The following is a 15,797-nucleotide window of genomic DNA, read 5'->3' as shown; positions in this document are numbered from 1 at the left end:
GGACTGGGGATGTAGTTAGGTTTGTACAGTCTGGTGATATACCAGGGACTGGGGATGCAGTTAGGTTTGTATACAGTCTGATGATATACCAGGGACTGGGGATGTAGTTAGGTTTGTACAGTCTGGTGATATACCAGGGACTGGGGATGCACTTAGGTTTGTACAGTCTGGTGATATACCAGGGACTGGGATGCAGTTAGGTTTGTACAGTCTGGTGATATACCAGGGACTGGGGATGCAGTTAGGTTTGTACAGTCTGGTGATATACCAGGGACTGGGGATGTAGTTAGGTTTGTACAGTCTGATGATATACCAGGGACTGGGGATGTAGTTAGGTTTGTACAGTCTGGTGATATACCAGGGACTGGGGATGCAGTTAGGTTTGTACAGTCTGGTGATATACCAGGGACTGGGGATGTAGTTAGGTTTGTACAGTCTGATGATATACCAGGGACTGGGGATGCAGTTAGGTTTGTACAGTCTGGTGATATACCAGGGACTGGGGATGCAGTTAGGTTTGTATACAGTCTGATGATATACCAGGGACTGGGGATGCAGTTAGGTTTGTACAGTCTGGTGATATACCAGGGACTGGGGATGCAGTTAGGTTTGTATGCAGTCTGGTGATATACCAGGGACTGGGGATGCAGTTAGGTTTGTATGCAGTCTGGTGATATACCAGGGACTGGGGATGCAGTTAGGTTTGTATACAGTCTGGTGATATACCAGGGACTGGGGATGCAGTTAGGTTTGTATACAGTCTGATGATATACCAGGGACTGGGGATGTAGTTAGGTTTGTATACAGTCTGATGATATACCAGGGACTGGGGATGCAGTTAGGTTTGTACAGTCTGGTGATATACCAGGGACTGGGGATGCAGTTAGGTTTGTATACAGTCTGATGATATACCAGGGACTGGGGATGTAGTTAGGTTTGTATACAGTCTGATGATATACCAGGGACTGGGGATGCAGTTAGGTTTGTATGCAGTCTGATGATATACCGGGGACTGGGGATGCAGTTAGGTTTGTACAGTCTGATGATATACCAGGGACTGGGGATGCAGTTAGGTTTGTACAGTCTGATGATATACCAGGGACTGGGGATGCAGTTAGGTTTGTACAGTCTGGTGATATACCAGGGACTGGGGATGTAGTTAGGTTTGTACAGTCTGATGATATACCAGGGACTGGGGATGCAGTTAGGTTTGTACAGTCTGATGATATACCAGGGACTGGGGATGCAGTTAGGTTTGTATGCAGTCTGATGATATACCAGGGACTGGGGATGCAGTTAGGTTTGTACAGTCTGGTGATATACCAGGGACTGGGGATGCAGTTAGGTTTGTATGCAGTCTGATGATATACCAGGGACTGGGGATGCAGTTAGGTTTGTATGCAGTCTGGTGATATACCAGGGACTGGGGATGCAGTTAGGTTTGTACAGTCTGGTGATATACCAGGGACTGGGGATGCAGTTAGGTTTGTACAGTCTGGTGATATACCAGGGACTGGGGATGCAGTTAGGTTTGTACAGTCTGATGATATACCAGGGACTGGGGATGCAGTTAGGTTTGTACAGTCTGGTGATATACCAGGGACTGGGGATGCAGTTAGGTTTGTACAGTCTGGTGATATACCAGGGACTGGGGATGCAGTTAGGTTTGTATACAGTCTGATGATATACCAGGGACTGGGGATGCAGTTAGGTTTGTATGCAGTCTGATGATATACCAGGGACTGGGGATGTAGTTAGGTTTGTACAGTCTGGTGATATACCAGGGACTGGGGATGCAGTTAGGTTTGTATGCAGTCTGATGATATACCAGGGACTGGGGATGCAGTTAGGTTTGTACAGTCTGGTGATATACCAGGGACTGGGGATGTAGTTAGGTTTGTACAGTCTGATGATATACCAGGGACTGGGGATGCAGTTAGGTTTGTACAGTCTGGTGATATACCAGGGACTGGGGATGCAGTTAGGTTTGTATGCAGTCTGATGATATACCAGGGACTGGGGATGCAGTTAGGTTTGTATGCAGTCTGATGATATACCAGGGACTGGGGATGCAGTTAGGTTTGTACAGTCTGGTGATATACCAGGGACTGGGGATGCAGTTAGGTTTGTACAGTCTGGTGATATACCAGGGACTGGGATGCAGTTAGGTTTGTACAGTCTGGTGATATACCAGGGACTGGGGATGTAGTTAGGTTTGTACAGTCTGATGATATACCAGGGACTGGGGATGCAGTTAGGTTTGTACAGTCTGGTGATATACCAGGGACTGGGGATGCACTTAGGTTTGTACAGTCTGGTGATATACCAGGGACTGGGATGCAGTTAGGTTTGTACAGTCTGGTGATATACCAGGGACTGGGGATGTAGTTAGGTTTGTATGTAGTCTGGTGATATACCAGGGACTGGGGATGCAGTTAGGTTTGTATACAGTCTGATGATATACCAGGGACTGGGGATGCAGTTAGGTTTGTACAGTCTGATGATATACCAGGGACTGGGGATGTAGTTAGGTTTGTACAGTCTGATGATATACCAGGGACTGGGGATGCCGTTAGGTTTGTACAGTCTGGTGATATACCAGGGCCTGGACATGCAGTTAGGTTTGTTTTCCTCTAGCTACTCTCCAGTTTGCTCCCAGCAGCGTTAATAGAACATAGATCACTGTTCAACTAGGCTGCAGAGTTCCTATTTTGACAGATAATTCAACCAGTGTGACCAGTGGGTTTCTTTAAATGAATGAATATGAAACTGCCTTAAATACAGATGTGAAGGACAGTATGTTTTAAATTCTCACTCAAAATATGCACTGCTCTTTTGAACGTCTCAATATAATATTATTATTTAATGAAAGGAATGAAAAATACATTTGTGTGCAACAACAACTGCGTTTCCCTCCAGTCAGCAGACGGCGATGTGCGTCTTTCAGGCGATGCTGCAGCGTGACGTATAATCTAGTGGACGGAACACTTCTTCAACAACATCTAGTCAGCCACCTCGGTAGCCAACAGCCGAAACATTTAGACTGTTTCTGTGCATATTTGCCTCTGTTTTTAAATATACTTCTGACATCTAGTTAATTTCCCCCATTTAAATGTTATAGGTACATTGTTAGTCAACTAGCTGGCTTGATAAATTAGCCTAGCACTAAACTAGTCGCTCATGCTAACTAGCTAGCTAGCTAACATCCCCGAACATGAGCTCCCTAAACTACTCCCCTCCTGTTAAAGAAGAGGAGGTCTGCTGGACGGAGAAAGAAGCTCTGGGGCTGAACATTGTCGTGAAAGAGGAGAAGGAAGAGGAGGATGTCACAGTAAAACAAGAAGTAGAGGGTGAGGCTGTTACCGTGAAAGAAGAAGAGAAAGACGTTTCAGTGAAAGAAGAAGATGCGTTCAGAGTGAAAGAGGAGGAGGATGTTACAGTAAAAGAAGAGGAAGAGGTGAAAGAGGAGGATGTAGTTTTTGAAGTGAAGGAGGGGAAACAGGGAGAGAGAACTGTCATATTGACAGAGGAGTCAGGAGATCTGATTACCACCAGTAAGTACTGTCTTAAAAACGGGCTCTAACTGCAAAGGTTTTGAACGAATGTGTTGTTTTAAAGCAGCATGCTACTGAAATTCTATACTTGAAAATGTTGTTCTGTACTATAGGAATTTATGTTATAATATAATGTTGAAGCTACATTTTAAATCCCTGAATGCTGATTGGCTGACAGCCGTGGTATATCAGGCCGTATACCATGGGTATGACAACATGTATTTTTACTGTTCTGATTACGTTGGTAACCAGTTTATAATAGCAATAAGACACCTCAGTGATAGATGGCCAATATACCACGGCTAAGGGCTGTATCCAGGTACTCTGTGTTGCGTCGTGCATAAGGACAGTCTTTAACCGTGCTATATTGGCCATATACCACACTTCCTCTGGTCTTATTGCTTAACTGTAACATGTGTATACCATCAGAGTCCCTCCCACCACAAAATCACAACTTAATTGTCTCACAGAATGGCAAACAAGTTATAAATGAAACTTTTGATGTGTGTCTATTGTAGGCCTTGTGTGGAGTGTGTATACCAACAAAAAGCAGATTTCTAAATAATGTTGGAGAAATACATAAAATAAGATGCATTATTGACATGAAATGGACATGTGTTATGGGGAGACTGAACATATTAGCAAAAGGACAAGCGTTTTGGGGAGACTGAACATATTAGCAAACGTTTGTAAGTCTACAAAAAAACATAAAATAAAATAGCCATTTCAAGGAAAGGCTGAACTAAAGAATTATCATTTAGAAAGTATGGTAATTATTACTTTAGAGATGAAGTGGGACACCAACAAAATGTTATTTACATTGGATCAAATACAGCCTATAACATGACATTATCTATTATTATAGAGCTCTGATCAGCCTATAACATGACATTATCTATTATTATAGAGCTCTGATCAGCCTATAACATGACATTATCTATTATTATAGAGCTCTGATCAGCCTATAAACATGATCTATTATTATAGAGCTCTGCTCAGCCTATAACATGACATTATCTATTATTATAGAGCTCTGATCAGCCTATAACATGACATTATCTATTATTATAGAGCTCTGCTCAGCCTATAAACATGACATTATCTATTATTATAGAGCTCTGCTCAGCCTATAACATGACATTATCTATTATTATAGAGCTCTGATCAGCCTATAACATGACATTATCTATTATTATAGAGCTCTGATCAGCCTATAACATGACATTATCTATTATTATAGAGCTCTGATCAGCCTATAACATGACATTATCTATTATTATAGAGCTCTGATCAGCCTATAACATGACATTATCTATTATTATAGAGCTCTGTTCAGCCTATAAACATGATCTATTATTATAGAGCTCTGATCAGCCTGTAAACATGACATTATCTATTATTATAGAGCTCTGATCAGCCTATAACATGACATTATCTATTATTATAGAGCTCTGATCAGCCTATAACATGACATTATCTATTATTATAGAGCTCTGATCAGCCTATAAACATGACATTATCTATTATTATAGAGCTCTGATCAGCCTATAACATGACATTATCTATTATTATAGAGCTCTGATCAGCCTATAAACATGACATTATCTATTATTATAGAGCTCTAATCAGCCTATAACTTGACATTATCTATTATTATAGAGCTCTGATCAGCCTATAACATGACATTATCTATTATTATAGAGCTCTGTTCAGCCTGTAAACATGACATTATCTATTATTATAGAGCTCTGATCAGCCTATAAACATGACATTATCTATTATTATAGAGCTCTGTTCAGCCTATAAACATGATCTATTATTATAGAGCTCTGCTCAGCCTATAACATGACATTATCTATTATTATAGAGCTCTGATCAGCCTATAAACATGACATTATCTATTATTATAGAGCTCTGATCAGCCTATAACATGACATTATCTATTATTATAGAGCTCTGATCAGCCTATAACATGACATTATCTATTATTATAGAGCTCTGATCAGCCTATAAACATGACATTATCTATTATTATAGAGCTCTGATCAGCCTATAACATGACATTATCTATTATTATAGAGCTCTGATCAGCCTATAACATGACATTATCTATTATTATAGAGCTCTGATCAGCCTATAAACATGACATTATCTATTATTATAGAGCTCTGATCAGCCTATAAACATGACATTATCTATTATTATAGAGCTCTGATCAGCCTATAAACATGATCTATTATTATAGAGCTCTGATCAGCCTATAACATGACATTATCTATTATTATAGAGCTCTGATCAGCCTGTAAACATGACATTATCTATTATTATAGAGCTCTGATCAGCCTATAACATGACATTATCTATTATTATAGAGCTCTGATCAGCCTATAACATGACATTATCTATTATTATAGAGCTCTGTTCAGCCTATAAACATGACATTATCTATTATTATAGAGCTCTGATCAGCCTATAAACATGACATTATCTATTATTATAGAGCTCTGATCAGCCTATAACATGACATTATCTATTATTATAGAGCTCTGATCAGCCTATAACATGATCTATTATTATAGAGCTCTGATCAGCCTATAACATGACATTATCTATTATTATAGAGCTCTGATCAGCCTATAACATGACATTATCTATTATTATAGAGCTCTGATCAGCCTATAAACATGACATTATCTATTATTATAGAGCTCTGATCAGCCTATAAACATGACATTATCTATTATTATAGAGCTCTGATCAGCCTATAAACATGACATTATCTATTATTATAGAGCTCTGATCAGCCTATAAACATGATCTATTATTATAGAGCTCTAATCAGCCTATAAACATGACATTATCTATTATTATAGAGCTCTGATCAGCCTATAAACATGACATTATCTATTATTATAGAGCTCTGATCAGCCTATAAACATGACATTATCTATTATTATAGAGCTCTGATCAGCCTATAAACATGATCTATTATTATAGAGCTCTAATCAGCCTATAAACATGACATTATCTATTATTATAGAGCTCTGATCAGCCTATAAACATGACATTATCTATTATTATAGAGCTCTGATCAGCCTATAAACATGACATTATCTATTATTATAGAGCTCTGATCAGCCTATAAACATGACATTATCTATTATTATAGAGCTCTGTTCAGCCTATAAACATGATCTATTATTATAGAGCTCTGCTCAGCCTATAAACATGACATTATCTATTATTATAGAGCTCTGATCAGCCTGTAAACATGACATTATCTATTATTGTAGAGCTCTGTTCAGCCTATAAACATGACATTATCTATTATTAAAGAGCTCTGTTCAGCCTATAAACATGACATTATCTATTATTATAGAGCTCTGATCAGCCTATAAACATGACATTATCTATTATTATAGAGCTCTGATCAGCCTGTAAACATGACATTATCTATTATTGTAGAGCTCTGCTCAGCCTGTAAACATGACATTATCTATTATTGTAGAGCTCTGCTCAGCCTATAAACATGACATTATCTATTATTATAGAGCTCTGCTCAGCCTATAACATGACATTATCTATTATTATAGAGCTCTGATCAGCCTATAAACATGACATTATCTATTATTATAGAGCTCTGATCAGCCTATAACATGACATTATCTATTATTATAGAGCTCTGATCAGCCTATAAACATGACATTATCTATTATTATAGAGCTCTAATCAGCCTATAACATGACATTATCTATTATTATAGAGCTCTGATCAGCCTATAACATGACATTATCTATTATTATAGAGCTCTGTTCAGCCTGTAAACATGACATTATCTATTATTATAGAGCTCTGATCAGCCTATAAACATGACATTATCTATTATTATAGAGCTCTGTTCAGCCTATAAACATGATCTATTATTATAGAGCTCTGCTCAGCCTATAACATGACATTATCTATTATTATAGAGCTCTGATCAGCCTATAAACATGACATTATCTATTATTATAGAGCTCTGATCAGCCTATAACATGACATTATCTATTATTATAGAGCTCTGATCAGCCTATAACATGACATTATCTATTATTATAGAGCTCTGATCAGCCTATAAACATGACATTATCTATTATTATAGAGCTCTGATCAGCCTATAACATGACATTATCTATTATTATAGAGCTCTGATCAGCCTATAACATGACATTATCTATTATTATAGAGCTCTGATCAGCCTATAAACATGACATTATCTATTATTATAGAGCTCTGATCAGCCTATAAACATGACATTATCTATTATTATAGAGCTCTGATCAGCCTATAAACATGATCTATTATTATAGAGCTCTGATCAGCCTATAACATGACATTATCTATTATTATAGAGCTCTGATCAGCCTGTAAACATGACATTATCTATTATTATAGAGCTCTGATCAGCCTATAACATGACATTATCTATTATTATAGAGCTCTGATCAGCCTATAACATGACATTATCTATTATTATAGAGCTCTGTTCAGCCTATAAACATGACATTATCTATTATTATAGAGCTCTGATCAGCCTATAAACATGACATTATCTATTATTATAGAGCTCTGATCAGCCTATAACATGACATTATCTATTATTATAGAGCTCTGATCAGCCTATAACATGATCTATTATTATAGAGCTCTGATCAGCCTATAACATGACATTATCTATTATTATAGAGCTCTGATCAGCCTATAACATGACATTATCTATTATTATAGAGCTCTGATCAGCCTATAAACATGACATTATCTATTATTATAGAGCTCTGATCAGCCTATAAACATGACATTATCTATTATTATAGAGCTCTGATCAGCCTATAAACATGACATTATCTATTATTATAGAGCTCTGATCAGCCTATAAACATGATCTATTATTATAGAGCTCTAATCAGCCTATAAACATGACATTATCTATTATTATAGAGCTCTGATCAGCCTATAAACATGACATTATCTATTATTATAGAGCTCTGATCAGCCTATAAACATGACATTATCTATTATTATAGAGCTCTGATCAGCCTATAAACATGATCTATTATTATAGAGCTCTAATCAGCCTATAAACATGACATTATCTATTATTATAGAGCTCTGATCAGCCTATAAACATGACATTATCTATTATTATAGAGCTCTGATCAGCCTATAAACATGACATTATCTATTATTATAGAGCTCTGATCAGCCTATAAACATGACATTATCTATTATTATAGAGCTCTGTTCAGCCTATAAACATGATCTATTATTATAGAGCTCTGCTCAGCCTATAAACATGACATTATCTATTATTATAGAGCTCTGATCAGCCTGTAAACATGACATTATCTATTATTGTAGAGCTCTGTTCAGCCTATAAACATGACATTATCTATTATTAAAGAGCTCTGTTCAGCCTATAAACATGACATTATCTATTATTATAGAGCTCTGATCAGCCTATAAACATGACATTATCTATTATTATAGAGCTCTGATCAGCCTGTAAACATGACATTATCTATTATTGTAGAGCTCTGCTCAGCCTGTAAACATGACATTATCTATTATTGTAGAGCTCTGCTCAGCCTATAAACATGACATTATCTATTATTATAGAGCTCTGCTCAGCCTATAAACATGATCTATTATTATAGAGCTCTGATCAGCCTATAAACATTATCTATTATTATAGAGCTCTGCTCAGCTTATAAACATGACATTATCTATTATTATAGAGCTCTGATCAGCCTATAAACATGATCTATTATTATAGAGCTCTGCTCAGCCTATAAACATGATCTATTATTATAGAGCTCTGTTCAGCCTATAAACATGACATTATTTATTATTATAGAGCTCTGATCAGCCTGTAAACATGACATGATCTATTATTATAGAGCTCTGCTCAGCCTATAAACATGACATTATCTATTATTATAGAGCTCTGTTCAGCCTATAAACATGACATTATCTATTATTATAGAGCTCTGATCAGCCTATAAACATGATCTATTATTATAGAGCTCTGCTCAGCCTATAAACATGATCTATTATTATAGAGCTCTGTTCAGCCTATAAACATGACATTATTTATTATTATAGAGCTCTGATCAGCCTGTAAACATGACATGATCTATTATTATAGAGCTCTGCTCAGCCTATAAACATGACATTATCTATTATTATAGAGCTCTGTTCAGCCTATAAACATGACATTATCTATTATTATAGAGCTCTGCTCAGCCTATAAACATGACATTATCTATTATTATAGAGCTCTGTTCAGCCTGAAGACATGACATTATCTATTATTATAGAGCTCTGATCAGCCTATAACATGACATTATCTATTATTATAGAGCTCTGATCAGCCTATAACATGACATTATCTATTATTATAGAGCTCTGATCAGCCTATAAACATGACATTATCTATTATTATAGAGCTCTGATCAGCCTATAAACATGACATTATCTATTATTATAGAGCTCTGATCAGCCTATAAACATGACATTATCTATTATTATAGAGCTCTGATCAGCCTATAAACATGATCTATTATTATAGAGCTCTAATCAGCCTATAAACATGACATTATCTATTATTATAGAGCTCTGATCAGCCTATAAACATGACATTATCTATTATTATAGAGCTCTGATCAGCCTATAAACATGACATTATCTATTATTATAGAGCTCTGATCAGCCTATAAACATGATCTATTATTATAGAGCTCTAATCAGCCTATAAACATGACATTATCTATTATTATAGAGCTCTGATCAGCCTATAAACATGACATTATCTATTATTATAGAGCTCTGATCAGCCTATAAACATGACATTATCTATTATTATAGAGCTCTGATCAGCCTATAAACATGACATTATCTATTATTATAGAGCTCTGTTCAGCCTATAAACATGATCTATTATTATAGAGCTCTGCTCAGCCTATAAACATGACATTATCTATTATTATAGAGCTCTGATCAGCCTGTAAACATGACATTATCTATTATTGTAGAGCTCTGTTCAGCCTATAAACATGACATTATCTATTATTAAAGAGCTCTGTTCAGCCTATAAACATGACATTATCTATTATTATAGAGCTCTGATCAGCCTATAAACATGACATTATCTATTATTATAGAGCTCTGATCAGCCTGTAAACATGACATTATCTATTATTGTAGAGCTCTGCTCAGCCTGTAAACATGACATTATCTATTATTGTAGAGCTCTGCTCAGCCTATAAACATGACATTATCTATTATTATAGAGCTCTGCTCAGCCTATAACATGACATTATCTATTATTATAGAGCTCTGATCAGCCTATAAACATGACATTATCTATTATTATAGAGCTCTGATCAGCCTATAACATGACATTATCTATTATTATAGAGCTCTGATCAGCCTATAAACATGACATTATCTATTATTATAGAGCTCTAATCAGCCTATAACATGACATTATCTATTATTATAGAGCTCTGATCAGCCTATAACATGACATTATCTATTATTATAGAGCTCTGTTCAGCCTGTAAACATGACATTATCTATTATTATAGAGCTCTGATCAGCCTATAAACATGACATTATCTATTATTATAGAGCTCTGTTCAGCCTATAAACATGATCTATTATTATAGAGCTCTGCTCAGCCTATAACATGACATTATCTATTATTATAGAGCTCTGATCAGCCTATAAACATGACATTATCTATTATTATAGAGCTCTGATCAGCCTATAACATGACATTATCTATTATTATAGAGCTCTGATCAGCCTATAACATGACATTATCTATTATTATAGAGCTCTGATCAGCCTATAAACATGACATTATCTATTATTATAGAGCTCTGATCAGCCTATAACATGACATTATCTATTATTATAGAGCTCTGATCAGCCTATAACATGACATTATCTATTATTATAGAGCTCTGATCAGCCTATAAACATGACATTATCTATTATTATAGAGCTCTGATCAGCCTATAAACATGACATTATCTATTATTATAGAGCTCTGATCAGCCTATAAACATGATCTATTATTATAGAGCTCTGATCAGCCTATAACATGACATTATCTATTATTATAGAGCTCTGATCAGCCTGTAAACATGACATTATCTATTATTATAGAGCTCTGATCAGCCTATAACATGACATTATCTATTATTATAGAGCTCTGATCAGCCTATAACATGACATTATCTATTATTATAGAGCTCTGTTCAGCCTATAAACATGACATTATCTATTATTATAGAGCTCTGATCAGCCTATAAACATGACATTATCTATTATTATAGAGCTCTGATCAGCCTATAACATGACATTATCTATTATTATAGAGCTCTGATCAGCCTATAACATGATCTATTATTATAGAGCTCTGATCAGCCTATAACATGACATTATCTATTATTATAGAGCTCTGATCAGCCTATAACATGACATTATCTATTATTATAGAGCTCTGATCAGCCTATAAACATGACATTATCTATTATTATAGAGCTCTGATCAGCCTATAAACATGACATTATCTATTATTATAGAGCTCTGATCAGCCTATAAACATGACATTATCTATTATTATAGAGCTCTGATCAGCCTATAAACATGATCTATTATTATAGAGCTCTAATCAGCCTATAAACATGACATTATCTATTATTATAGAGCTCTGATCAGCCTATAAACATGACATTATCTATTATTATAGAGCTCTGATCAGCCTATAAACATGACATTATCTATTATTATAGAGCTCTGATCAGCCTATAAACATGATCTATTATTATAGAGCTCTAATCAGCCTATAAACATGACATTATCTATTATTATAGAGCTCTGATCAGCCTATAAACATGACATTATCTATTATTATAGAGCTCTGATCAGCCTATAAACATGACATTATCTATTATTATAGAGCTCTGATCAGCCTATAAACATGACATTATCTATTATTATAGAGCTCTGTTCAGCCTATAAACATGATCTATTATTATAGAGCTCTGCTCAGCCTATAAACATGACATTATCTATTATTATAGAGCTCTGATCAGCCTGTAAACATGACATTATCTATTATTGTAGAGCTCTGTTCAGCCTATAAACATGACATTATCTATTATTAAAGAGCTCTGTTCAGCCTATAAACATGACATTATCTATTATTATAGAGCTCTGATCAGCCTATAAACATGACATTATCTATTATTATAGAGCTCTGATCAGCCTGTAAACATGACATTATCTATTATTGTAGAGCTCTGCTCAGCCTGTAAACATGACATTATCTATTATTGTAGAGCTCTGCTCAGCCTATAAACATGACATTATCTATTATTATAGAGCTCTGCTCAGCCTATAAACATGATCTATTATTATAGAGCTCTGATCAGCCTATAAACATGATCTATTATTATAGAGCTCTGCTCAGCTTATAAACATGACATTATCTATTATTATAGAGCTCTGATCAGCCTATAAACATGATCTATTATTATAGAGCTCTGCTCAGCCTATAAACATGATCTATTATTATAGAGCTCTGTTCAGCCTATAAACATGACATTATTTATTATTATAGAGCTCTGATCAGCCTGTAAACATGACATGATCTATTATTATAGAGCTCTGCTCAGCCTATAAACATGACATTATCTATTATTATAGAGCTCTGTTCAGCCTATAAACATGACATTATCTATTATTATAGAGCTCTGATCAGCCTATAAACATGATCTATTATTATAGAGCTCTGCTCAGCCTATAAACATGATCTATTATTATAGAGCTCTGTTCAGCCTATAAACATGACATTATTTATTATTATAGAGCTCTGATCAGCCTGTAAACATGACATGATCTATTATTATAGAGCTCTGCTCAGCCTATAAACATGACATTATCTATTATTATAGAGCTCTGTTCAGCCTATAAACATGACATTATCTATTATTATAGAGCTCTGCTCAGCCTATAAACATGACATTATCTATTATTATAGAGCTCTGTTCAGCCTGAAGACATGACATTATCTATTATTATAGAGCTCTGATCAGCCTGTAAACATGACATTATCTATTATTATAGAGCTCTGATCAGCCTGGAAACATGACATTATCTATTATTATAGAGCTCTGATCAGCCTGTAAACATGACATTATCTATTATTATAGAGCTCTGATTAGCCTGTAAACATGACATTATCTATTATTATAGAGCTCTGCTCAGCCTATAAACATGACATTATCTATTATTATAGAGCTCTGATCAGCCTGAAGACATGACATTATCTATTATTATAGAGCTCTGCTCAGCCTATAAACATGACATGATCTATTATTATAGAGCTCTGATCAGCCTATAAACATGACGTTATCTATTATTATAGAGCTCTGATCAGCCTATAAACATGGCATTATCTATTATTGTAGAGCTCTGTTCAGCCTATAAACATGATCTATTATTATAGAGCTCTGCTCAGCCTATAAACATTATCTATTATTATAGAGCTCTGATCAGCCTGTAAACATGACATTATCTATTATTATAGAGCTGTGATCAGCCTGTAAACATGACATTATTTATTATTATAGAGCTCTGCTCAGCCTATAGACATGACATTATCTATTATTATACAGCTCTGCTCAGCCTATAAACATGATCTATTATTATACAGCTCTGCTCAGCCTATAAACATGACATTATCTATTATTATAGAGCTCTGCTCAGCCTAAAATACGACATTATGTAGCCTGGCAGGTAGGAGCCAGTAACCGAAAGGTTGCTGGATCAAATCCCCGAGCTGACAAGGTAAAAACGCTGTCATTCTGCCCCTGAGCAAGGAAGTTAACCCACTGTTCCCTGGCTGCCGATGACGTGGATGTCTATTAAGGCAGCCCCCGCACCTCTCTGATTCAGAGGGGTTGGGTTAAATACGGGAAACACATTTCAGTTGAATCCATTCAGTTGACTAGGTATCCCCCCTTTCCCTATTGTAGAGCTCTGCTCAGCCTATAAACATGTGAGAAAGATTAGATTTTATGTTCTACATTATTATTATTATTAGGGCAGCCACCAAGTTTTTATTAAATTATGTAATGTTCTGAAAACTGACTTCAGGTTTTTGAGGAATCTAGCCTCACAGGAAGACAGTTTTATTTTATGGAGGTTTAATTCAGTTCTCTGTTTAATATTGAACTAAATACTCTGTCTTTGGTAGGAGAGGGACCAGACTCTCACTCTGACAGCGGGGAGACTCCTTCAGGGGAACCAGACCCAGAGACGCCCAAACCAGCGAGACAACACCACTGTTCCCAGTGTGAAAAGAGTTTTAAGTGGTTAAGGAACCTGAAAGTACATGAGAGAACGCATACAGGAGAAAACCCTTACGAATGCTCCCACTGTGGAAAGAGTTTTACCAAGTTAGGGAACCTAAAAGAGCATGAGAGGACACACACAAGAGAAAAGAGTTTCCAATGTTCCCAGTGTGGAAAGAGGTTTACCCAGTTACGGTACCTGAAACAACATGAAGAAATACACACAGAAGATAGGAAGACCTACCACTGCTCTCAGTGTGGAAAGATATTTACTGGGTTAGGGAACCTGAAAATACATATGAGAAGACACTCTGGAGAGAAGCCGTACCACTGTTCCCACGGTGTAAAGAGTTTTACTCAGTTAGGGAGCCTGAAACCACATGAGAGGGGACACACTGGAGAGAAGCCTTATCACTGTTCCCACTGTGGAAGGAATTTTAGGTGGTATGCGAGCCTGAAGGAGCATGAGAGAATACACACAGGAGAAAAGCCTTACCACTGTTCCAATAGTGAAAATAGTTTTACCCATCGAGGGAGCCTGAAAGCGCATGAGAGAATACACTCAGGAGAAAAGCCTTACAAATGTTCCCCGATGTGAAAAGAGTTTTACCCGGTTAGGGAGCCTGAAAAAGCATGAGAGAACACACACAGGAGAAAAGCCTTTCCAACATACTAATACACAGGAGGAGAAGACATACCACTGCTCTCATTGTGAAAAGACATTTTCCCAGTCAGAGGACCTGAAATCACATGAGAGAATAGAGAGGCTGTGTTCTGACTTATGTTTTTGATTGAGAAATTGTGTTTTTGTTCATTCTACATTAAATAATATTGTATG

General features: G+C 35.9%; 1 protein-coding gene across 1 annotated transcript; it reads left to right on the top strand.

Moving 5' to 3' along the window:
- The first annotated feature begins 3,054 nt into the window (after positions 1–3,054).
- LOC123735939 (zinc finger protein 239-like) lies at positions 3,055–15,557 on the top strand. Its single transcript, XM_045713111.1, has 2 exons — positions 3,055–3,554; positions 14,863–15,557. Exons 1-2 carry the CDS (start codon positions 3,215–3,217, stop codon positions 15,555–15,557), a joined length of 1,035 nt encoding a protein of 344 aa, XP_045569067.1. The 5' UTR covers positions 3,055–3,214.
- The last annotated feature ends 240 nt before the right edge of the window (positions 15,558–15,797 follow it).

This window comes from Salmo salar, unplaced genomic scaffold (assembly GCF_905237065.1).
Source record: "Salmo salar unplaced genomic scaffold, Ssal_v3.1, whole genome shotgun sequence".
In the NCBI taxonomy this organism is placed as follows: Eukaryota; Metazoa; Chordata; class Actinopteri; order Salmoniformes; family Salmonidae; genus Salmo; species Salmo salar.
This window is presented reverse-complemented; position numbering and strand designations above follow the sequence as displayed.

Coding starts and splice junctions, on each gene's coding strand:
- LOC123735939 (XM_045713111.1), top strand. CDS start 3,215: ATGAGCTCCCTAAACTACTCCCCTCCTGTTAAAGAAGAGGAGGTCTGC. Junction 3,555..14,862: donor AGGAGATCTGATTACCACCA/GTAAGTACTGTC, acceptor TGTCTTTGGTAG/GAGAGGGACCAGACTCTCAC.